The sequence below is a fragment of the Tubulanus polymorphus genome, chromosome 6 (assembly GCF_964204645.1).
Source record: "Tubulanus polymorphus chromosome 6, tnTubPoly1.2, whole genome shotgun sequence".
In the NCBI taxonomy this organism is placed as follows: Eukaryota; Metazoa; Nemertea; class Palaeonemertea; order Tubulaniformes; family Tubulanidae; genus Tubulanus; species Tubulanus polymorphus.
Window position 1 is genome coordinate 13811040 of NC_134030.1, and position 25019 is coordinate 13836058.

Consider the following 25019-nt stretch of genomic DNA (forward strand, 5'->3'; position numbering starts at 1 on the left):
CGAATACATATAAGATCAGCTTCCTCACTAACAATTGATTAACTATTGAGAAAAGTTGATTCGAAATTTATTGAAATGAAGCTGGAACTTGAAGCACGGTAACCCAGTGCCACTAGCGATCCTAGTGGATCATCACTTGCCACTGTAGCCATGCTGGTATCCCATTTATTGAGTTTAGGTTCTTATTCAATAAAACTTCCTTAAATTGATGGTTTATTGATTCTTTGATGAAAGCCAGCTAATTGTATCATTTGCAAATTTACATATTCAAATGAATTTAATTCTAACTTATTGACATTGAGGCAGTAACTGGTAAGTTAAAATGTTTGAGTTAACAATTACTTAAATGGAAAATAATTTTACTTTACTAATCTTTCAATTTTTAGTAAAAAACATTAGATTTCAGGAACAGATACGAAGTTCGTTTTTGCGCCGCGCAAAAATGAGAAATAACCGGGCAGAACGAACCTTCAATTTTGCGCGGTAAATTTAGTTTTTGCTCGGCGAAGAAACGGACGAAGAAACGAAATTGGTTTTTTTGCCGCGCAAAAACGCGCAGAAACGGGTGCAGAAATGAAGGTTTGTTTCATCGCTCATTTTGTGTGCTAAATTATATTTTTGCGCCACGCAGAAACGGACACAGAAACGAAGCAATGTATTTTTTTTTCGCGGAATTTTTTTTTTTTAACTTGGCCCGAATCAGCCACCATACAATGGTCACCATACAATGGTCACACTAAATCTTTGTCCATCAAGTTTTCAAGTTATTGAATGGCTGTACAGACTGGCCACCACATAACTGCCCAGGAATGAAGAGAAATTTGCAATGAATATGTCTTGAATAGGGAATCATCATCATAGCAAATACTAACAATATATTGTATTCACATGCATACAACCATCTAAAAATCATACAGTTTGTTTTAAATTATGTAATCAAGATGCCTTTTTCAAAAGCTAGTTTGTGAATTATTGTAGTCATTACCTACCAAGTGGGGAAGATAATTTGGCATCAAACCACCACCATACACCAGGTAGCACTGATTCAGAGGGTTCTTTCAGCATTTGTTTGGGAATGGCGTGAAATTGTCATTAAGCATCTTGTTGATTTTACCACAATTGTAGGTCAGTGGAACCGGGTGTGTGGTGGCCTCTTCAACTCAATGCCATCCGTTAGGACGCATGACCATAAAGATTCTAAACTATTTATTCTTAAGCCAAAGTGGTAATCCTACTCTGTGCCATGTAGTGATTCTTTCCAAGATGAAGCCAAAATAATTAACCAATTAAGAATGAAACAAGCCATAGGCGATAACTGTTCATGGGCTGAGGTTCAAATCTATTGTATATACTGTACTACAATTAACAGGAAATAAATGAATAAATAAATAAATAAATAAATAATTGTCACTGATGTGTACATGAGGCAACTCTCGAAATTCCCATGCCTCAATTCCCACAGCATTTTGGATATATTGTATTTTGGGTCAATAGCTAAATTCAAGACAACTTTTAGAATTTAGACCCTGTTCCTCAGTTATGAGGTCATATTCAAGGTCACTTCGCTGAAAACGGTGTTTTAATGCTTAGTTCTGCCACTTATAGTACTGGGCCTATTCTTTGCACTACACACTCGACCCCCATACCAACAATGTACCAAAATGTAGAACTTTGACATTATTTCAATAGATTATAAGAGGCATAACTAGATTAATTGATCTACTGTACCTTAGGCGCACCACCTCCTGGCTTGCCCCATGGGTTGTATCTTTGTAACATGTCTAGATCCTGTAAAAATAACATTGTAGTTTATGTTAAGAAACTAGCAAATAAATAATTCACAAAAGTAATGTATGAAAAAATGTTCAAAACCATGTATGGATACAAATACATGCATGGGGATTCATGGAAAACATACTCATTTTGGAACTAGAGATACCTTAAAACATTTCAATACATAGCAATTGATTTTGATGAGAGGCCTGCACAACTCTCCACCCCCTTACAGAGTTAGCGGTAGTTCTAAGCATGAAAACTGACATTCATGACCTTCAGGTAAATTCTCCGGTTTTTGCATAATACAATAGATGAGGGGAAACGGAATCAATACGATGACTTATCAAATTTAAAATAAACATAAAATAAGACTCCAATGACTGGAAAATGAGAAAGTAAATCCTACAAAATGGCACACGAATATTCGAGTAGATTAATAGACCGGTTTGTCTGCGTTGTATAATCGATCAAATATGCCCTTACATTGATTGGCTGCAGGAGATCAACTAACCGCAGGGGGCATCTATTTTATATCAATTTAACGATGTTCAACAGCCATCTAGACATTTGATGAAACAAAATGCTCGTCGATTTCTCTTAAATGAACGCGACATTTAAAATTCCATTTCCAACAGATTTTCGCTGCATGATCAAACAACATTTTGTACATATAAATATAGTGGATTGAATGACTACATGTCAAAGTTATAACCTCATTTTATAAGCAAAAATTCGATTTTTGGATCCACTACACCCTTCTGTACGTGTTTAACATGATTTTAGATATCTTATTATTGAATTCCTTACAATCCATAAAAGCACATTTTATATTGTTTACTAACATGTCCCGGAATAAAGATTGACTCAAAAGGTCATTTAACCGAATTCAGCTCATTTTCTGGTTACGTACCGTATTTTTCGGTGTACAAGTTGAACCCAGTGTATAAGTCGAGGTCAAATTATCAGTTTCAAAAGTTGTACTAAGGCTATAGTCGGTGTATAAGTCAAGTCCCTTCTTCACGTGTTTACATAAGTCACTTTTGAAAACAGTGCTATGGTCATTCTCATAGTAGTTGAGAGTCTTTACCACTGTTTGCAATTAATCATTATCAAGATTCTAAATTCTAATTGGGATGCGAGTGTAGCCTAACATAAATTAATATTCCATTTCATCATGGCTACCTTGAACTCTTAAACGTCATCAGTTTAAACAATATTGAAAGTGTATTTAGTGTTTAAGTCGACCTAGGTTTTTGGACATGATTTTTGACCTCAAAAACTCGACTTATACACCGGAAAATACGGCAGTTCAGGCGGCGAATAACAATAGGCCCTACAGATTAATACGCCAAGGGCATTGTCGAAGAAATATCCTTTGACAATCTGACAGTCAGAAGCATCGTCGAAGAAATTTCTTTCGACAATCCGACAATCAGTAGCATCGTCGATGAAATTTCCTTCGACAATCCAACAATTAGAAGCATTGTCGAAGAAATATCCTTCGACAATCAGAAGCATTGTCGAAGAAATATCCTTCAACAATCCGACAATCAGAAATGTCGAAGAAATTCCCTTCGATAATCTGACAATCAGAAGCAATGTCGAAGAAATTTAGTAAAGTAGCTGGGATCGAAGGACTGGGTGTTTACGTGGATTACCCTTGTACAAAGTGGCTGGGATCGAAGGACTGTATTTTGGGATGTCGCATGCGAGCCGGTTTTAATTTTTATATAACAATAGACAATAAATGCTTTGCCGATGCGCATTTGACTTTCTAATTTTCATTAGGGACTTTTAATTACAAAGACGGCATTTGACCTTTTGAGAAACTAGGGTTTTTCTTTGTGTGGCCTAGAACGGTATTGCAGATTCTCCAAATAAATAAATAATCTTTAAACGGTTATCGACAAATACACTCAAATAGACACATTAGAAAATTGATATTTATTAGGTGATTGTCGAATTGGCGATGGAAATTTCATCGACATTGCTTGGTTTCTGATTGTTGGATTGTCGAGGGAAACATTGAAAGTGCTTCTGATCGTGGGATTGTCGGGGGAAATTTTTTCGACAATGCTTCTGATTGTTGAAAGAAGTTCTCCGGGACAAAACCGCATTATGCAGTTTGTCCCTATGCAGATAATCCCAAGGCTGATACAGCCGGCTGGTTGACCGGGACCAGGGTTTGATGTCCGGGAGCATGACTCTCTGTGTTTGGGAACGAGACTGGCTCTGGGAGGGTCGGTCAATCAACCGGGATTGACAGGTACCCGGGATTTCGCTCACGAGGACAATTTTTTCTCCAATGGCTGAATAGCCAGCCTGGAAGGTGACTGGTTCTGGGGGCCAGAATCATGCTCCAAATGACTTTCAATTGGGGAGGAATCACGATTGGGCTTTCACACCGGGAGGCCAGTTTTAAGAATCGAGTCCTTTCAGCAGATAAGGGAGCTCGTCACAGGGGCCCTGTTGTTGCCTCGAAAGAGATTTGATTCTGGACACATACGTACCTTTTTCTTTTCTTTTTGCATTTCTTCCATTCTGCGTAGTTTTTCTAATTTATGAGCCTCTATATCAAGTTCAGCAGAATAGTGTTGATGACGCAATTTTCTCAATTCTGCCGAACTAGAAAATAAAGAATCATATAAAAGAAATGTCTACATTGTCATGGGATAACCTATTCATTAGGTATATTATATATAATGGCAATGAAGAGGATCTTACATCGATCATGTTTTCTTTTGAAATCTGGTCGAAGTACCATTCATTTACCAGAAGAAGGTTAAACATTCTCATAAGTAGGTGTAAAATAAATATGTTTTTTTGCAAAATCTAGCCCAGATGATCAATCATCCAATCATCTTAACCAAGGACACAAAAAAGGGGTTTCCTATAAAAAATAATGTCCTTAAAACATACTCAAAGGAACATTGTTTTCAATTTAGTACTCACGTTTTTTGAACTGGCGGAATAGCCCCAGTCATCGGTTTTGGAATCTGTTCAGTTTGGGGAATATTTTCCCCATACTGGACACCCTGATGTCCCTCATCTATTTGTGGTTTACCTAACAATTAAAAAAAAAAACACTAAAAAAACAAATCTTATTTGCCCACAATCAGCCATGCTTACTTCTAAAACCAGGTTAGGTTAGAAGATGCCTGTTAGCTGAGTTTGGTTGATGGCAAGAAAATGATTGGAAGAAAATTGTAGGACTCACAGTGATTGAAAAGAAAAATGCCTAGTAAGATGGGTTCAAGTCAATCCATCAACATCTCCACAACATTACAAATCACTGGATTCGGTCATAAGACAAAATTTTTGAATAAACCCTACAGCTTAGCTTGGAATCTCAAAACAACTTTGCAATTCAAACCCTTATCAAAATATCAATGGCATATCCACAATGAGGGAAAATCTATCATTTTCATGTAAGGTCCAGTAGTATACAAAATAGCGGTTTGGGTGCAGTGCAGTCAGCCAGACCCTGGTATACCGTGTACCCACTCTTCCCCCAGACGCCCTCCCAGTGCCAGTCCAGAAATACCTACGAGCAATTATCTGAACAGGAGGAAGCTTGCCCTATATCAGTGTACTACACACTGGTACGATCAGTAACGCTGTCAATCATAAAGTCATGGGTGTATGGGATTCGACGTCGCTGGAAAGCAGCGCTGCGCGTTGATTCTAAAAGCAATCCATAAAGGTAGTTTTAAGATGACGTAGCCAACTGACGCATGCATATTTGGCACCATAATGACCGCGCTTATGAAATCCACAGCTTGGTGAAAAAATTTTGAAAATCGGTTGATAATTAAGATTTTTACGATATCATTGCATCTCCCGAGATTTTTAGTACGTTCTGCAATAAATATATTTTATAAATCACATATTTTGTATGTTCCTGACGGTTCCTGTGAATAAAATATGCAGTTTTAAGTAGATGAAGTGTTGATGAATGCCGGGATGACATTCCGATGAATGCGGAATTATGCGGAATTAGGGTAAAATGCTGCCAAAATCTTACAAAAATACAATGTATTCACCTGTAATATGGCCAATCATCATTTCGACCGATTTTTTTTCTAGAAATGGTGATCATATAGGTAAATAGTTGCTAATTCTTATAACAGAAATTAATTAGAAACTACATGGACACTGTTTATTTACTAATATGAAAACAATATTCCAAAAAAATATATCCTTAGAATACATCAATTACGGACAACCAACTCCACAGTTTTTCGTCAATAATGCTGTATGAAACATTGTCGTTCTTTCCAATTTCACACGATGTCATTGAATGTTTTGTCGGTGTACTAAACAAATATAAGTTATCTCGAAAATTAAAAGAGAAATATACCGAAAATTGTCTTGATGCAATACATGTACACAACATGGAAACATTAGATTAAAAATATGAAAGAGAAGTCACCTCCATTATACCTTTATAAAAGATGAAAATTACTTCTTGGACCATGAAATATTTCATTTTGTAATTTGAGTTTTGATATTATTCTATAGTCTGGCTCTTTTTTATCCATGTCTGTCGAGGTGAATACCTCACACCCAAAAATCCGAACAATAGGCTAACAATAGGCTCATCAATTAGCCCTGCGCCAACAGTTTGATTGACAGCGTTAAACAGTTTGATTGACAGCGTTACTGATCGTGTGTACAGATATATAGGGCGAGCTCCCTCCTGTTCAGATAATTGCTCGTAGGAAATACTAAGGAAAACAGCCTACAGGGCTAGTAAACCTCCAACGGCCCATATAAACGGACCACTATAATACACCTACAACAAAGTGTTATTTACATACGTAGATATTAACAATATATATAAGTAGTGTGAGATAAACGCTCTGCCCTGGAATTCCCCTTTATTGCTGAAAAGTTCTATACAGATGCTGTTAGCGATATATCTAAAATGCACTGACCTGGACTTTTGCTCTATTGCTACTGATTGTGACATAGCCTAGAAAAGATCTATGCCATCACTGTTTGCAACCAAAAGCTGAGTAACAACCGAGACATCAACCGGCGACCAGAGCCATGTCCTATGGACATAGCCAGGCCCGGCCAACATTCGGTGTGTACACTGATGGCATAAACCAGTAGACCCGCAGACTGAAAACTGCTCTGAGAAAGCCAACACCCGCCCCAGAAAACCCAGGTACAATGTAGGGAACATCTTACCAGACGATAATCGAAATTTGGAATGAGATTCTACCGGAAGCGGTCCCCTGCATGGCACCGTTAGCTATCTAAAATTATCTGAGGTCTTGGGTTCTTTAACCAGCGACCGACGTGACTGATCCCTCAATATCCTTGCATAGTCAGCGGGACTAGGCAGGGAGAAGTTAGTCTTGGAAATCTTTGACTGTAAAGGCATAGAGTTCTCAATCGCTCTGCGGGTTTCGTTGAGGAAGAAGAAAAACGACAGCACCGATGTACTGGTTGAGCCCCCTTCCGGTCGAAGCAATACGTTGTATTGAAAGCGGCAGATATAAATGAAGAGTTGGGTAAAGCTGAAGTGAGGGTCTAACAGAGAATTGAGAAATATATTAGAGAAGGTTTTGGATATGCTATAGAGAGAGTTGTCGAATTATTCCTGAATATTGCCAGATATCAAGCGTTGAGATGTGGCTCCTATATCGACCTCCCTGTTGCAGTTAAGAGAAAACATGCCGAGGTAAATGTCAAAAAGTAGATTTAATCACATATACTGGCAACGAAAAGTAAAGGCGGATTTGCAAATATATTGATCACTTTAGGTGTCTTGATTTCACAGGTCAAGCGCCAAAATGGTCTCCCTATAAAAGTGTTCAGCTATGACAAGGAAGTGTACACCCTGTATATCAGCGATGGCCCTGCAAAAGTTCCAAAAATTAATTGCAGCTCGTAGAGAGGTGAGAAACAGCACTACACCTGGATCAAGACCTCAGTCACCTGCTGTTCACCCAGAGTAACTTTGAAAGGAGGAAACATTTCTCTGAGTGCTGTCTCCATTGTTTCAACAGAGTTGATCTCCTTGAAAAGCACAGGTCAGATAGTCGAGGTATAGCTGGCGCCAACGTGATTCCATTGGTCATCTACACGAATTTTGAAGCAATCACAATCAAGTTCGAGGGCCTGATACGTGGTAAAAAGAGGAGATGGTAAGCATGGTAAACATGGCTCAGTGTTTGGGACAAATCTTCAAATGATCATCCTTTTTTAACCCTTAACTTGCCGTAGGCGACTACAGTCAACACAGTAGGGAACTGCCGTAGGCGACTACAGTCCACAGTTCACCACCCTAGAAACAATTCAGAGTGTTTCGGCCGCATGACGCACGCAGCGCTTAGCACATGTTGAACTAAACATCATACCCTCGAGAAATACGAACCCGGAAGTATATGTCGTTTTTCAAGTTTTTTTTCAAAATTTGACGTTCTTTCCCTCGGTTTTTTTTAGAAATCTGAGAAATGGTAGCAAAAAGGATAAGCTTGGCTGTTGCCGTAAACTTGTATATGTTTCCGGAGGCTGCGTTTCAACTAATGGTGGAAGAAATGAACAAATACACCGAACAGTTTTTTGATTCTGCTATCGATTTGCCACATAATTCTTGATTCAAAAATTATAAAGAGGTGGATATGAATGAAATGAAAATTCTAGTGGCTATGCAAATAGCAAAGGGACTGTGTTACAAGGATGATGTGGTTGATTATTTCATGACTCATTGGCTGTACGAAACACCTGATTTTTCAATGTACATGTCAAGAAATCGTATGCAGCTGATAAGTTCTTTTGTGCATTTTTGTGATAACAGTAAGAGAATAACTAGAGGTAACCCTGGCCATGACCCTTTATTCAAGGTTAGACGTTTGATTGATATATCTAAACCTACATATGCAAATCTATACACTCCATCTCGTAATTTGTTCGTTGACGAGAGTATTGTGAAATTCAAGGGTCGCTTAGTGTTTCGTCAGTACCTACCACAGAAACCCTGTAAAGGGGGGATAAAAGTATGGGCCAAAAGTATGCGGCTCTGCTCATGGCTACTGTCTTCATTGGAATGTTTATTGCGGTGCAGCCGAACAACCTGTTGATAATGATTTTGGCCAGGGTTACAATGTTGTGACTACTCGTGCAGAACCTTATTATAATCTTGGACATTTATGTTGACAGATTTTTCAATTCACCAGATCTTGCTCTTACACTCTAAGATAATAACACAGGTCTCTGTGGTACTGTACGAAATGATCGTACTGTGGTACTGTACGAAATGATCGTAAAAGTCTCCCAGTTGCTATGCGCACAACAACAATTTCTAAATATGATCCAGCTGAATTTTGGATGTCGGAGTGAGGGGATATCATGGCCTGCACTTGGCAGGATGTAAATAACTGTCAATATGTTATCTAGTATTCATTCTAATGGTTCCACTGAAAAGCAAATTAGAGATAAACTAGGGGTCCAGCGACACCGTGCCCACTTGGGAAGTGGTTTCAAATGCTCAACAATCTAACAATTTCAATACATAATGCCTCCTAGTGACCATATACAAAAACCAATGACCTTGAAACCCACCACAATCATTGTACATGTCAGCAGCAATGATTTTGTAATTGATTGTGATAACAAATTATGCCTCGTTATCAATTTTGTATGGAAATACTAAGTTATTCTACTATTCAACGCCCCCTGGTGACCATATGCAAAACCCAACGACCTTAAAACTCACCACAATCGTAGAACATGTCATGAAACACAACTTTGCAATTGATCATGGTAACAAAATATGCCTAGGTACCAATCTAATAAGGAAATACTAAGCTATTCTACTATTCAACGCCCCCTGGTGACTATATGGAATAACTAATGTCCTTCAAAACTCACCACAATCATAGAAGATGTCATGAACTACAACTTTGCAATTGATCATGGTAACAAAATATGCCTCGTTACCAATCTAATGAGGAAATACTAAGTTATTCTACCATTCAACGCCCCCTGGTGACCATATACAATAACTGATGTCCTTAAAACTCACCAAAATAATGGAAGATGTCATGAGCTACAACTTTGCAATTGATTGTGGTAACAAAATATGCATAGGTACAAATATAATATAGAAATAAAGTTATTGTATTATTCAACGCCCCTGGTGGCCACACACAAAAACCAATGACCTTGAAACTCACCTAAATCATAGAACACGTTATGGGCTACAACTTTCCAATTGAATATAGTAACACAATATGCTTAGGTATCAATTTAATGTGGAAAAACTTTTTCCCACCTACGAATGAGTACTGATGACACCTAGATGGCCGTCAATTGCGTCATAATTGGCTGAGCAAAAATACCTGTCTCAGGTATAAAAGGTACATCCCTTTCCAAAGAATACCCATCACAAATTGCAATGAGAAATGGGAAATCAGTAGGAAGCTACAGGACCTAGAATTCTGGTGAAAATTGAAATTTTTGGGCACTAAAAAGGTCATAGGACGGCCATCTTGAGTCAGATCGACCCAATTTTTCTTATGCTGATGGGCCCTTGGTAGATTCAAATATAAACTAAAGATCAAGGCAATTGATCTAAGCGTCTTCAAAATTTCCCTCGAAAGCTTTGAAAATGTGTAAGGGTCCAGGGACACCATGCCCACTTGGGAAATGGTTTCAAATGCTCAACAATCTAATAATTTCAATATTCAACGTCCCCTGGTGACCATTTATAAAAAACCAATGACCTTAAAACTCACCACAATCATAGAACATGTCAGCAGCTATGATTTTGTAATTGATTGTGAAAACAAAATATGCCTCGTTACCAATTTAATATGGAAATACTAAGTCATTCTATTCAACGCCCCCTGGTGACCATATTCAAAACCCAATGACCTCGAAACTCACCACAATCATAGAACATGTCATGAACTACAACTTTGCAATTGATCATGGTAACAAAATATGCCTAGGTACCAATATAATAAGGAAATACTAAGTCATTCTACTATTCAACGCCCCCTGGTGACCATATTCAAAACCCAATGACCTTGAGACTCACCACAATCATAGAACATGTCATGAACTACAACTTTGCAATTGATCATGGTAACAAAATATGCCTAGGTACCAATATAATAAGGAAATACTAAGTTATTCTACTATTCAACGCCCCCTGGTGACCATATAAAAAAACTTATGTCCTTAAAACTCGCAACAATCATAGATGATGTCATGAGCTACAACTTTCCAATTGATTGTGGTTACAAAATATTCATAGGTACGAATATAATAAAGAAATGCTAAGATAGTGTATTATTCAACGCCCCCTGGTGGCCATATACGAAATCCAATTACCTTGAAACTCACCACAATCATAGAGCACGTTATGAGCTACAACTTTCTAATTGATTGTGGTATCAAAATACGCTTAGGTATCAATATAATGTGGAAAAACTTTTTCCCACTTACGAATGAGTACTGGTTACACCAAGATGGCCGTCATAATTGGCTGATGAAAAATACCTGTCTCAGGTATAAAACATCCCTTTCCAAAGAACACCCATCACAAATTGTAATGAGAAATGGCAAACCAGTAGGAAGCTACAGGACTCGGAATTCGGGCCAAAATTAACATTTTTGGGCACTAAAAAGGTCATAGGACGGCCATCTTGAGTCCGACCGACCCAATTTTTGTTACGTTGATGGGCCCTGGGGGGATTCACATATATCCGTAAGATCAAGGTAATTGATCAAAGCGTCTTCAAAATTTCCCTCAAAAAGTTCAAAAATGTGTAAAAAGTGCTGATTTTGGCGAACAACAATGGCTGCCAGTCGGCCATCTTGATTCTGACAGGGCCAGTTTTTGGGCTGAAGATGTGTCTAGGGTAGATACATGTGTAACCCAAATATCAAGACATTACCTTGAAGCGTCTTCAAAACTTCCCAAAATAACTGGATTCCGTCTACGGACGGACGACGGACGAAAAGTGAACGCAATAGCCCGCTGGGACTTAAGTCCCAAGTGGGCTAAAAAGTGATTTTGGTTAACAACAATGGCTGCCAGTCGGCCATCCTGAATCTGACAGGGCCAGTTTTTGGGCTGAAGATGTGTCTAGGGTAGATACATGTATAAACCAAATATCAAGACATTACCTTGAAGCGTCTTCAAAACTTCCCAAAATAAGTGAATTCCGTCCACGGACAGACGGACGACAGACGAAAAGTGAACGCAATAGCCCGATGGGACTCAAGTCCCAAGTGGGCTAAAAACCCGTCCTTGACTGGGTCCTTCACTAGTCCTGGATATGCTTAGGTTTCAGCATAGGCCTAAGTGAGAGTATGTGATCATAAAATAAATTTGGAATTCGATGATCATAATTGTAAACATTGGGGGAATTTTGGTTTGATACTCAGCAGGTTTGATATGGTACAGCTTAGAATCAACTTAACGAAAATAGCGCATCATTTGCGCGTTGAATGCATGGAATTATCTTTCTTCGTTCCAATTGAAACGCGTTATACATGCGATTTGAACGCGTTTTAAAAACCAATACAACGATGTACGGTATGCATTAAATATTTTTCCAAAACGCCAATCTAGTAATTCCAAAGGTTCATTACTCATGCTTCTGGCCTGTTATGTCTGGAAACCAAAGAAAAATCTTTAGAATAGTGATCGATTGCCTCTAAGATGTCTTCTCTCCAAAAATCAAACTAACGACCAGGCAATCTCATAGGATCTACTGCTGACAACTGTCCTGGTGGCTGCCAAAAATTGAACTCCCTCTCTCTCTACTTGTTCCCCAACTTAGCTACTATCTCCCTCTACCAAGTTTCAACCACGTGATCTCTCCCTACCAAATTTTTGTGTGGTTTCTACAGAATCTGCAGCCTCCATCAACCACTCTCCGCCTAGAAATATATTCCCAACCACCAACACTACATACCAAGTTTCTGAATCATGTTTTCTGAACTATTCCCTAAGACTAAGATATTTCTTGTTTGCTTCGTTAAACCCAACTGTTCCCATTAAATCATTATTTTTTCCCAGACGTTACTAATATTTATTTCATTATTTGGTTAACCCTAGTCAATTATCATCCCCCCAGGCTTAATTTTTTTCGCCCCGAAAAACAAATGGCAACCATCCAGACATGAACTTTATTCAACCAGATTAAATATAAGATAAAACAATATACAAACAATACAATACAGATACGACAGCATTCTTAAGGAATTTAATTTAACATAATAATCATCAGTAGTTTATATTATCATAATTAATATCATCATTCATTTATCATTATACATGGCAATTTATTTATTTATTGAACTAATTTTATTCATTAATGCATTATTAAATATGTAAAGTTTTTTTTCCCACGATTCTATTTCCACTTCCGCAGCAGTTCAGCATACAACGCGCAAAACAAAAGTTGATCATTTATGTACGAAAATTGAATGCACAACAAGTTCAATCAAGTCATTTAATTAACAAGAAAGTTTCGAAGCATGAATCGGTACCACTCAAACACAATAACGCACCCATTTAGATGGCGAATCAGAATCTTCTCGAATAACGGCGGCTCTCGCGTCGACAAACGGTCTCCATTCAAAAGCATCAAATCAAGTAACCGTACAAATGACATGAGTACACAACAAAATACGGTAAGAGACGTACCATAAGGTATACGACATATTAAACATTAAGACGCAGAACAAACAGGTATATATTATAATGCGAATGACATCGCCACAGACGAACACTAATCAATTCGATTACAGCGCAAACGATGACGAAGCGGTTTTCTTTTCTTTTTCGAACGAACAACTGACAGCTTATAATACAGAATGATGGCCATAGGTGTTAACGAACAAGCTAGCACAGTCTCACAGCTCGAGTCGGTTTTATTTTTCGAATGGACCATACTACGATCCTGAATATAATTATCTATCACACCGTCCATAATATACGGGACTTCCAGGGATCGCAAGAACGACGGCACCATATTGAGAATCACTCTCCACAACGATTCAGCAGCGGTATAACGGAACAAGCGACCGAACGCTCGACAATCTGCACGAACAGCGAATTGGGCGAAGTCCGAACAACGGCATTCAGATCCAGGATACGGACGATCGCGCTAAGTTGAGGTCACGTAAAGCGAATCCGGCGACTGCAAGTATATGTGAAGATGGCGACGGCTACGGTCTCACGACGATCTCGAAACAGTACAGTTCATTCCCGACGAGTTCGACTCTGGCCGGAAAGAAAGTGACATGGAACAACCCAAACAAAACTAAGCGATCAAACCCAAAACACTCCCCATGGTTTTGCAGATAAAGATAGCATAGCAATGATATATGAGATTTCCAGTAAATAGATAAGGTACAATTCACTCCCAATGCTAAACCAAAAGATCCCGATAAATGATAATTATGCAACGATATACGATATAACATACGTTATATAGTTCCAAATGAACGTAATATCTTTTATAAATAATAAAGGAATTTGCAATTAATGACTATAGAACCAAACGAACACAGCAACACGACTACATTACTACAACACGACAAATACGAATAATTTCATAAAATTTCCAAAACTTAAGGCTGATAAAGTGACAAGTCCGGATAAAGACCTGACCTCCCACCTGGTCTCCCAGCTAAACTAGATGCATCAATATTTCGAATCATGTCTTGAGAATATTGAATCTCATGAGGTATACCTTTATCTTCACTGATCGACAAAGGAACCAAAAGATCGTGATGTTTAACATATATCCGTAAAGTAAATGATGAGCTCATAATCAATCTTCCAATTCGCCTATATAGAGAAGGCTTGACCGGAATTTTATCCGGAAAATCAATAGCAATTCCATCACACTGAATTTTACAAGGTGTAACCCAATCAAGATTGATAAATAATTTAAAGAAATGAGAATTACAATGTAGCTTACGTAAAGCAGGGGATCCAAGTAAGGAAATACTGCCCGCACAGGCATTAAGATCAATTAATGGAAGTAAGATACATACATTCCAATCCGAAATCTCTAAAAGTAGTTGTGATTTACAACGTTGAACCATATTACGCCTGCCCCTTAGAAAGGTAAATAGGTATTTAATATCATAACACAGGAAATGCAACGCACAGTAGATAATAGCCAGAAGAACTATCGTGTCAACTAGAAAATTGGAATCGTCGTCAATTAGCGATTGAGCAACCCGCGAAGACTGTTCTAAAAATGAAATAGTCCTATTAGACTGTATAAGCGTTGCCCCAGCAAGTGGTGCTGCATGAGCTGCACCCAAGGCTGCAACCGGAAAAATACCCCCTGGATTATACCGTATCATGAAGAAAATATAAATTGACATAGCAAGCGCCGCTATGCTCAGAATAGTAGGAACCGATATAATGCCTATAGACGATGGAGATGAAAATATATGTCGCAAATTATCTTTAGCTAGTTCATTCTTTAACGCGTCGGCCTTTGAGGCGAACAAATCTACATTAGACTTATGCGTTGAAGCCAATTTCTTAAGATCCGTTGAAAATTTAGCGTCCTTTGATGCTACCAAATCCCATGATTCTTTATTCAGTTTTAAGGGTGGAACCTCAACCATGGGCGCTTTCGATAACTCATTGCCCTTATCTTTCTCAAATCTGCAGCATTAGAGAACAACGAATGCAGCACAGGTAAATTTACTACATGCAAAACAGTTTTATCCTCCTTTCCAATATGACAACCTGTGAGTTTATAAGGGATCCGAAAAGATGACGCAATTATAGAACAAAAACAAGGGATTGTCATTACGCACAACCTGCAACCATTGATAGACTTAACCTGTCGGTCAGAACAATGCATAGTCCAAACTTCGTCAGCAGATGACAGTAAATAACGCCCATCCGCTAATTCATAACTACCTTCAAACAGTAACGCTTCCTCATATCTAATGTCACACAATTTCATTATAGCCTCAGGTTGGTCCCAAAATAGCGCTGACGCAAACGTTAATTTATGACGGGAATTGAGAGATTTAGTTGTACTACACACTTTAAGGTCTCTACCGTTGCAGGAAAGTAAAAAATCACTATCGAATTCGGTATAATATTCGTTATCACTTGTAACGGCGATATACTGAGGTAAACCAAAAATTTGAGTCGTATTAGCACTAGTGGCATTCGACGGTACAGGTAATGTATCAATATGATAAACATCCATAAAACCAGCCAAACTATGGATGGGAATGGCGATCGTTATATATAAATACGTTTCAGTCTGCGTGAACGTGATATCCCGCATTTGATAATAAAAACTAGGCTGACTATGCGTAACCTTAAAACTAGGATAATGATCGCTGAGAATATCCTGTACATTATTAATTACTTTATTGATCTGTTCAGGACCCACAAGAGAAATAGGCAAAAAGCCATCCAATAATAACTGAGTTGCCTGTAGAAAATTCTCCGACTGGCCAACTACTACCCCAAAACGGTATTGGTAGTCAACCAAGTTCCTCATTAAAATGGACAAAGCCGAAACTGTGACATTTAAACGATCCAATTTATGAAATATTTACTTCCGAGAATTTCGGTACTCTACAGTCAAAATATTATAAGAATCGGCAAACCTCTTAATTGTGTCATGATTCTCTTTGATGGCCACCATAGCATTATCAAGCCTTTCGTTAGTTGTGTTCATGAATGAATTAAGCAACTTGCCGTCTTGTACAACCTGATCAGCCAAGGCGGTTACCCCTGACTCCACTTTGAGGACATGTTGCCTAAGTGCGTCCACGTCCTCTTCAGTAGCCGTGCCAAATAGCGATTTCGCAAAATTCCCTACAAAGTTTAATAAAGCTCTTTTCCCACGACCACTTGCCCTAACAGGAATCAAAGATTTAAAAAAAGGTATTCATATTAGCGTTAAGCCGTGTTTGTGTTTCTTTAATCTGAGAATTTAATCGCTCAATAATCATATTTAACATCCCACAACCGTTATACGGGTGAAAATGATAATTTATAGGGCATGATAGAGGGGTTATAATATCTAGGTCAAATTTAGGCCAGGGAATACAGAAGGTATGCCTATACTTGGAAACACCATTAAGAATATTTGTGAACTTATTGAAGACAATTCCCTAATTCAACATAACAACTGAATTCGCCGAAGTGTCAACCGGTTCCAACGTCGTCATGTAAACAGCCAGTAATAAAATGTAAAGCCTCATGGTAGTATCCTAAAAGAGAACGAAATATAGTTACTACATTCCGTGAACCAACTTATTCCTTTAGTTTCTTCGTTTTAAAATAGTTCTCAATTAAACTCGGGTTTAATATATTTTCCTCAGGTTCGAAAGTAGACTCGCCTTTCGTATAACCCTCCCACCATATCTTAAAATGGCGTTTACCATTGATAACTTTATCACCTAAAATCTCTTTAACAATAAAAATGTCATCTGGAATATCAACTAACTCATCTTCCTGATTTGCTAAATCCGATCTTAAAGGTTCGCCAAAACAAGCGTCTTGATCTCCTATTGGAAGATCGTCCCTGTGAACAAACTTCTTCAACCTATCTGCTGCTATAGGACTTTTCATATATTTACCAGTTTTAACACATTTGACTCTAAATGTAGAGGGACCTATTGACTTAACAATCTGGAACGGTCCACGATAACGCTTTTGTAACTTCCTAGTCAACCCTTTCTTAAAATTTGGAAAGAAAACCCAACAGTGGTCCCCAACTTCAAAGTTGACCGGGGTAGCATGTTTATCGCTGATCTTCTTGAATGCAGCTTGTGCCGTAAGGATCGCACCTTTAGCTATCTTGTAAACATACCGTAATTTATCTTGGGCCAGTCTGACATGTGTGTTTATCTTTAGAGGATTATACATAGGTTCCAATAACGCACTATCTAGCGGCGTGTTCGGATGCCTTAAAAACATTAAGTAAAATGGACTATAATTCGATATTGACTTCATTGGACTAGTATTATACGCAAAGACTGCAGCACGCAAGTAAGTGGTCCAATCGGTTTGATTATCAGAAATCATCATAGATAATAAGGATTTAATTGACTTGTTCGTAACTTCACAGAGACCATTGCATTTAGGATTGAATGAAGCAGTCTTCTTATGTGTAATATTTGAGAATTTAAGTATTTCCTCCACAATCTCACTTAAGAAATTACTTCCGCGATCACTTAATAATTCTTTAGGGAAAGCATATCTTAGAAAAATTTCATCATACATGATTCTAGCAATAGTAGGAGCAGTTATATCAGGAACCGCAAATGCTTCACAATATCGTGTAAAATTACACACAAAGACCACAATTTGGTTCATCCCATCACTAGACCTTGTCAAGGGTCCCACACAATCCACTGATATTTTGACATAAGGACCATCAGGAATCTCCTGTGGTTGTATTGGTGCATGACCACGTCTATTAGACCTCTTTCGCTGATTACAATTAGAACAGCTGGATACAAAGTGAGATACATCTCGATACAAGTTCTTCCAAAAATAGTTTCGATATATTCTAGAATAAGTCTTAGGTATACCAAAATGCCCAGAAATATTCTCGTCATGCATAAATTGTAGAATTTCTTGTTTCAATGATTCGGGTACTACTAATTGTAAGAAATAATCTCCGTTTTCATTTTTCGACGGCCTTGGGATATGATATAAAACCCCTTTTTCATTCAAGCTATATTGATCAGCTTCTAGTAGAACTAATCTTGCTTCCGACTCGTCAACAGATAAAGTACCATTTTCTAAATAATTTATCGTGTCAGATAAATGCCTGTCTTTTAATTGCTCATTGCGAATATTATCTACGTCAACACGTGCTAACTCATAAATCTTGGTGTTGGATCCGAAATTCATTCTGCTTAACCCATCTGCGTTACCGTGGATCCTACCGGGCTTGTGTTTAATTTCAAAATCATACTCCGATAACTCATCTAACACTCGTAATGCCTGTGGGGTAGGATTTTTCATTCGCTTAACGTAAGACAATGCCGCATGATCAGTTTGAATGACAAACGGTTTACCACAAAGAAATGGCCGAAAATGATGGACACCGTACAGTATGGCGACTAATTCCTTGCGAGTGGTATTGTAATTAAGTTCGGCTTTTGTAAACTGTTTTGATGCATACGAAATTGGATGCTCCTTGCCATCGTCTGAAATTTGACTTAAAACCATACCGCAAGCAAAGTTACTAGCATCACACTGCAGAATGAACGGTTTGTCGAAATCAGGAAATTCTAATACCGGAGCTGACTGAAGAGCCATCTTCAAATTGTCAAATGATTTTTGACATTCATCAGACCACTCAAATTTAACATCCTTTTGAAGTAGTAACGTTAGGGATTTAGCAATCGTGGCATAATCTTTTACAAATGATCTATAGAATCCTGTCAGACCAAGAAATCCTCTCAGAGTTTTAAGAGAGTTTGGAGTAGCACATTCTTCAATCTTATGAATTTTCTCTTCCAATGGTAGCAATCCAAATTCAGTAACTAAGTAACCTAAATATTTAACTTTATTAGAAAAGAAATGACATTTAAGTCGTTTTAATTTCAAATTCGCTTCACGCAGTCGTTCAAACACTAGTCTCAGATGTGCTAAGTGATATTCCTCATCCTCAGAGTGTATAATAATATCATCCAAAAATACTTCACAAATATCATGAAGGAGATCTTTTAAAACATATGTAATATTTCGCCAAAATGTGGCGGGTGCTCCTCCTAACCCTTGCGGCATCATTAGGTATTCCCATTTTCCACTGTTGCAAACAAAAGCTGTTTTGTCTATAGAATCCGAATGCATAGGAATCTGAAAATATCCCGAATGTAAATCTAGTGTTGTAAATATTTTGCCTTTCCCTTTACCAATGTTAGTGAATATCTCATTTAATGTAGGTCCAGGGAATGTGTCAATTTTTGTTACTTTATTGAGCTGGCGGTAGTCATGAACCAAGCGATAAGCTGGTGTTTTATCAGGGTTCAATGAAGCTTTTCGTACTAGTATGCAAGGAGACGCCCATTCGGAAGTTGACTCCAGAATGATTCCTTGATCAGCTAATTCCTTAATTAAGTTATCTTCAACTTCTCTGAGTGCAACAGCGGGTCTATAGGGTTTTAACCTTACCGGGGGAGATGAACCAGTGTGTATTCGATGCTCCCAGGGTACCTTAGCTCTCGATAATTCCTTCGTTTCATTCGCAAAAATATCTTTAAATTCTACTAATAAATTGTACAGTTTAATTTTACCTTCCGGACTGAGACCTGTATCAGTTATATTAATATCTTGAAAATTGATATTTCCAGTGTCATTTTCTAAAAATCGTTTACCATCAGAGACTTTAAATTCTTTAGGTCCCGAGTTCTTTGATTTTTCACCCTCCGAGTCACTTGATTGATTAGCCTCGGGAACTATCATATAATTCAGCGTTACAAAACCTAAAGATGTGCCTTTATGTAATTTTATCGGGGCATTCGTAAAATTGTATAGTGTCAATGGCACTGTTTTATTGCGCACCTCGACTACTGACTCATCACTATGAATACTGTACCTCGATCCAAGATTGCGATCTGGTTCTAAAAGAACCTGGTTGCTGTCAGAAAGATAATTCGAGAGTTTACCCCTTATTTCATACTGTGATTTCGGTGGTACTACTATTTCATTAACAGTTCTCACTTTAGCCTGATGACCCAAACCAACTTGATTTTGTAATTTTATTGGGTGTCCATTATCTATAGACATATTTCTTGAACCCAAATCTAATACAACCTTTTTTTCATTCATGAAATCTAATCCCAATATCAAAGTTTGTTGTATAGGGCTCGCTAAATATACTGTTTGAGAAAATCGCTCAGAACCTATTTGAATAGGTATATCTACCGTTCCTTCTAAAGATATAGGGGTTCCATTTGCTGAATGCGCCACGGTTAACGATGCTTCTTTGATAGGTAATTTATTAAGTAGAGAAGATGAATGATAAACTCTACTATCCATTACGGAGATCATGGCTCCGCTGTCAATTAAAACATTATAAGGGGTGTTTCCTATCTTCCCTTTAACTGTACTGGCTACAGATGCTAAGATGATTGGATGTTTATCATTCTCGGTACTAAAATAAGCATCCTCTGCAGGGTATTCAGAGGTTAATGACTGTTCTCGTAAAAATTCCGAAACCTCGCCTATAACGGCTTGAGACAAGGGATCTTCACACTCGACTAGTTGGAGATCAGTAACAGCTGCCTCGCATTTATTTTGGAATTCTAACCTAGGATAGTTAGAAGATACAGCATAAGTTCCAGCAGAAACATCAATCAAAAATTCAGACACATCATTCAGAATTTCATTTCCAGACCTTGAATATGATTTTTCGCATTTTCTAAAATTAATATCGTTCGTTCCTACATTTCGACACTGAAGTTTCTGTAATTTATTTGCTGCCCACTTGCAAATTTCAATAATTTCTTCACCAGGGTCCCATAATTTAAATTCACGAGCTATTTTAGAGTTATTTTGTACTTCGGTGTCTAATTCAGACGTTTCATCGAATTTTACATGTTTCTTAATCTTCGCCGATTCCATTTCACATTGATTTCGCGTACATGTATCTACTAAATCGTCATCGGACCTTTTGTCATTCTCCCCAGGGTCCCAACATCTGGGTTCACGAGTTATCTTTGAGGCAATTTGAACCTCCGCATTTACGTCGGACATCTTTTCAAAACTTACACGTTTTTTTATTTTCTTAGTTTCAATTTCAAACTGATTTTGTATACACTTTTCTTCTAATTCCTTATTTGATATAATTTTGGAATTTTCCTTTCCTTCAGAGTATGAGCTAAAACTAGAAACATTTTCATTATCTATCTTTCCGTCATTTACTGCGGTAGATTCAATCTGACTATCGCAATCATTACTAATTTTACTATCAAATTTATTATTCATACCATCATAACTCAATGTAATATCTTCTCTATTTAAATTCAACAGGCTATTCGATTCAATTCTTTCAGATTTACTTTCTGCTTCTGACAGACCTTTTTCCGGTAAATTACTATCTGTTTTCATAAACGGTTTATTTTCACTAAGTGCGGATACCCCCATAGATTCATCAGTATACACTAAACTATTCAGATTTCGTCTGGGATCCTCGCCAGCAAACCTACACATATTATACCCATCGCACCTGTCCGTTAAAATAAACTCATTACCATACAGATCGTCTGTCTTATCGTAAGCATAAGGCTCAAAATAATTCTGCTCATATTCTGAAGGGAAGTTTCTTTCTCTAAATTCATTATAGCATTGTAAATAATCCTATCTATCATCATAATTAGATTTACCTAAATGTCCGTTCGTAAATGCCGATGTGGCTATAGGACCTTGATTCACCCCGTAATCATAGGCCCTTACTTGTTTCCCGGAGGCGGGGTCTCAAATTCATATAAACTATTCACTGTGTGCGTTCTATCTCGTGGTATAAATGATTGAGCTTGCTGTCTAAGAGGCGGCGGTTCACGTGAATTATCCTGATAAACTGAACTTCCCCGGAAACGATCAAATCGATTATCAGCTGGTTGCCTCACTTGCGAATATTGTCGTTGCGGTAGACGGTTGGAATTTGTCGGATTATTATAGTTTTGCCGTGGACTCCGACATTGTCGGGCGATATGACCACGACGACCACAATTATGGCATATTCGGCATCTTGATGTCATAAAAAGTGCTAGCAATGCTCCTAATAAGCAAAAGAATTGGGTCACTGGTTACCCTGATATTCAGACTTTGTATACTGGACATTTTCTGGTAGCTCATATTACTATTTTCATAACAGATATATTATTTTCAGTTTTATGGGTCTATCCATAGTCCCCACAAAAGGGTTCAGTCAGAAAATCAACAGAAAGTTTGCAATCTATCCTTAGAAAATATTCAATTCATTATGCTAACTACTATGCATCCGTAGTCAAAATCCGACATACTGATAACTAATGCCAAAGAGTTGAGCTACTATCTGTGTTATTCTGTAAACTAGAATTTTTTTGCTCCCACTCAGGGCTATGATTGTAATATTAAACAATGACTTTGGTTACCTTGAAAGCAGGATCCCTTTTACTCTGTGAGTAATGAATCTTCGGATAATGACATTGACCCACACATAAATGTTTCATGTGTAAAATGTTCTAGAATGTTTCACCAGCATTAGTTTGAATACCATTATCCTATTATTCAGAAGAAGTTGTACACTTGTGTATTTCATGCATTTTCGGACATGCATTTCAAATAATAAGCGTAAAGCATGTGCGAATGGAAAGCTTATCCTTTTCACTGATGAAGACAATTATTTGTGCAGGGAAGCCAAAATTCAAAAGTCTTCTCAATCAGAACTATTGCAAAGTAAGCGTTTGAAACTGATGTTAAGAGTCAACCGTAGCTCTTCAAATTTTTTCTTAAGTAAGTTGATCATTCATCCACTTACTCCAGATCCACTTAATCGAGATTTCCCGCTAACTGGAAGAATGATCTGAATTAAGCAGACCATACTGTAATAATTTATGATTATTCGTATAGCCTATAGCGAGGTCTTTAAATTCAGTTTTCAGGTTTTTTTTCTATTTTTTGTGATATACAAGACCCAATTTTTGAAAATAAGTATTAATCTTTAGTCTTTAGTAAAAAATCTTTAGTACCACAATTTGGTTGGCTAAGGTTATATTCTAAGCAGATGGTGTCAAAATTTTAATTGCAACAAGTAGTTTTACCAACTTAATTAGTATTTAGTTGGGAACAAGTGCTGAGAAAAGCAGATTTCCAACTTGTTTTAGCAGGCAGCAGTCACTGTATATTATTAAGGTATTTAGGCCTAAGTGTAAAGTCTATCTCCTGAGGCTTGTGTAAAACGAGCATGTCTTCAGAGTACAGGATAAGGGCTGTTGCTAATTAGAACAAGAAATTGAGTATATAAAAGAAGGGGTAGGCCTACAGAGTATCATAGGTATCATACATACTTAGTGTGGCAACTAAGTGTGGCAAGGCAATAATAGAAATACTTCAGAGAAGAAAAACAAGAGGCTCAAGAATGAAAGTTTGTAATTTGGGATTACACATCACCAAAAAAGTGTTGTTGATGCTCAAAGCTCCCGGTGCTTTTTATTTTCAAGGAATTCAATATGCTATCATATTTTATGGTAATATAGGAAAATTATTGGATACACCCTATAAACCATTCAAGTTCAGGTTACCGATCTGTGTTACAGTAATCACATGCATACCAGTTCCCCATGAATTTCACCATAACCATAGGCCTGTTTCAAAATTACTGCTGCCTTATGGATTTGTAGGCAACATCAAAATAACTGGAAATCACGATAACCTTGGTAAAGTAAGTACATGTGTAATGACATACATCAGAGTATTGCTCATTGCAAAGGTATTTCAAAGGTTGCTCAAAAATAAGCTTATTGTACCCAGGAATTGTACTTTTAGCTTATAGCCTTTAGGTTTGATGTCTCAAATAACGAAGGTAATAATCTCCAGCCGGGTAAATATCCCCCTGGTAAAAATTGTCCCAATTTCAGTTTTCTATCAAACTAAAGTATAAAACCTAAATGAAAAAAGATCATCTTTTTATCATGACATCCAGGAATACACGCACAGATATAATATCATTACTTTAAAACCATATTTCTTCATGGGAACAATATCATAGATAGATAGGCAAGATTGGTCTGCAATTAAGAATTACTCTGAAGATCTGTAAAGGTCTTTGTCACAGAATGTAAGGGAATATCATCTGTGTTCTGAAAAGGGTACTCTGAAGACAAGGGTTTAAAAAAAGGGAAGCAGGTGACCAGCAGTCCCCCTACCTGTTATATAAAACCTGGGCGAATTCACTGTTGAATCTACAAGCAATAATAAACAAACCATACACTCTCATTCTTTCTAAGGCATTTTCATAATAAGTCACTGGGATTCATGAACGCTTTTCTCATTTACTTACAATTGCATTCTAAATTCAGTATCATTTATTTAAAGTACCTTAAGCTGGTAAGTATGCCTCAAGGCATGGTTCAAGGTGGTGTGAAAAACAACTCAATCCAAATTCCATCTATATTCTATACACCATTATGCACAACAAATTCTACTATCAATAGAACTGCATAATTCATTATAACTGAGAAGGTGATATATAAATGGTATATATATAATTTTA

The 25019-nt window shown here is 37.5% G+C and overlaps 1 protein-coding gene across 7 annotated transcripts in view; it reads right to left on the reverse strand.

Moving 5' to 3' along the window:
* LOC141907612 (uncharacterized) overlaps positions 1–25019 on the reverse strand; it is a 130980-nt gene that overhangs the window by 72501 nt on the left and 33460 nt on the right. For all 7 annotated transcript variants that reach the window (XM_074797313.1, XM_074797312.1, XM_074797318.1 and 4 more), the window contains 3 exons: positions 4729–4840; positions 4287–4401; positions 1729–1788 (listed from right to left, as the gene is read on the reverse strand). In XM_074797313.1, coding sequence (XP_074653414.1) covers positions 1729–1788; positions 4287–4401; positions 4729–4840 — 287 coding nt within the window. The remainder of the gene's footprint in view (positions 1–1728; positions 1789–4286; positions 4402–4728; positions 4841–25019) is intronic.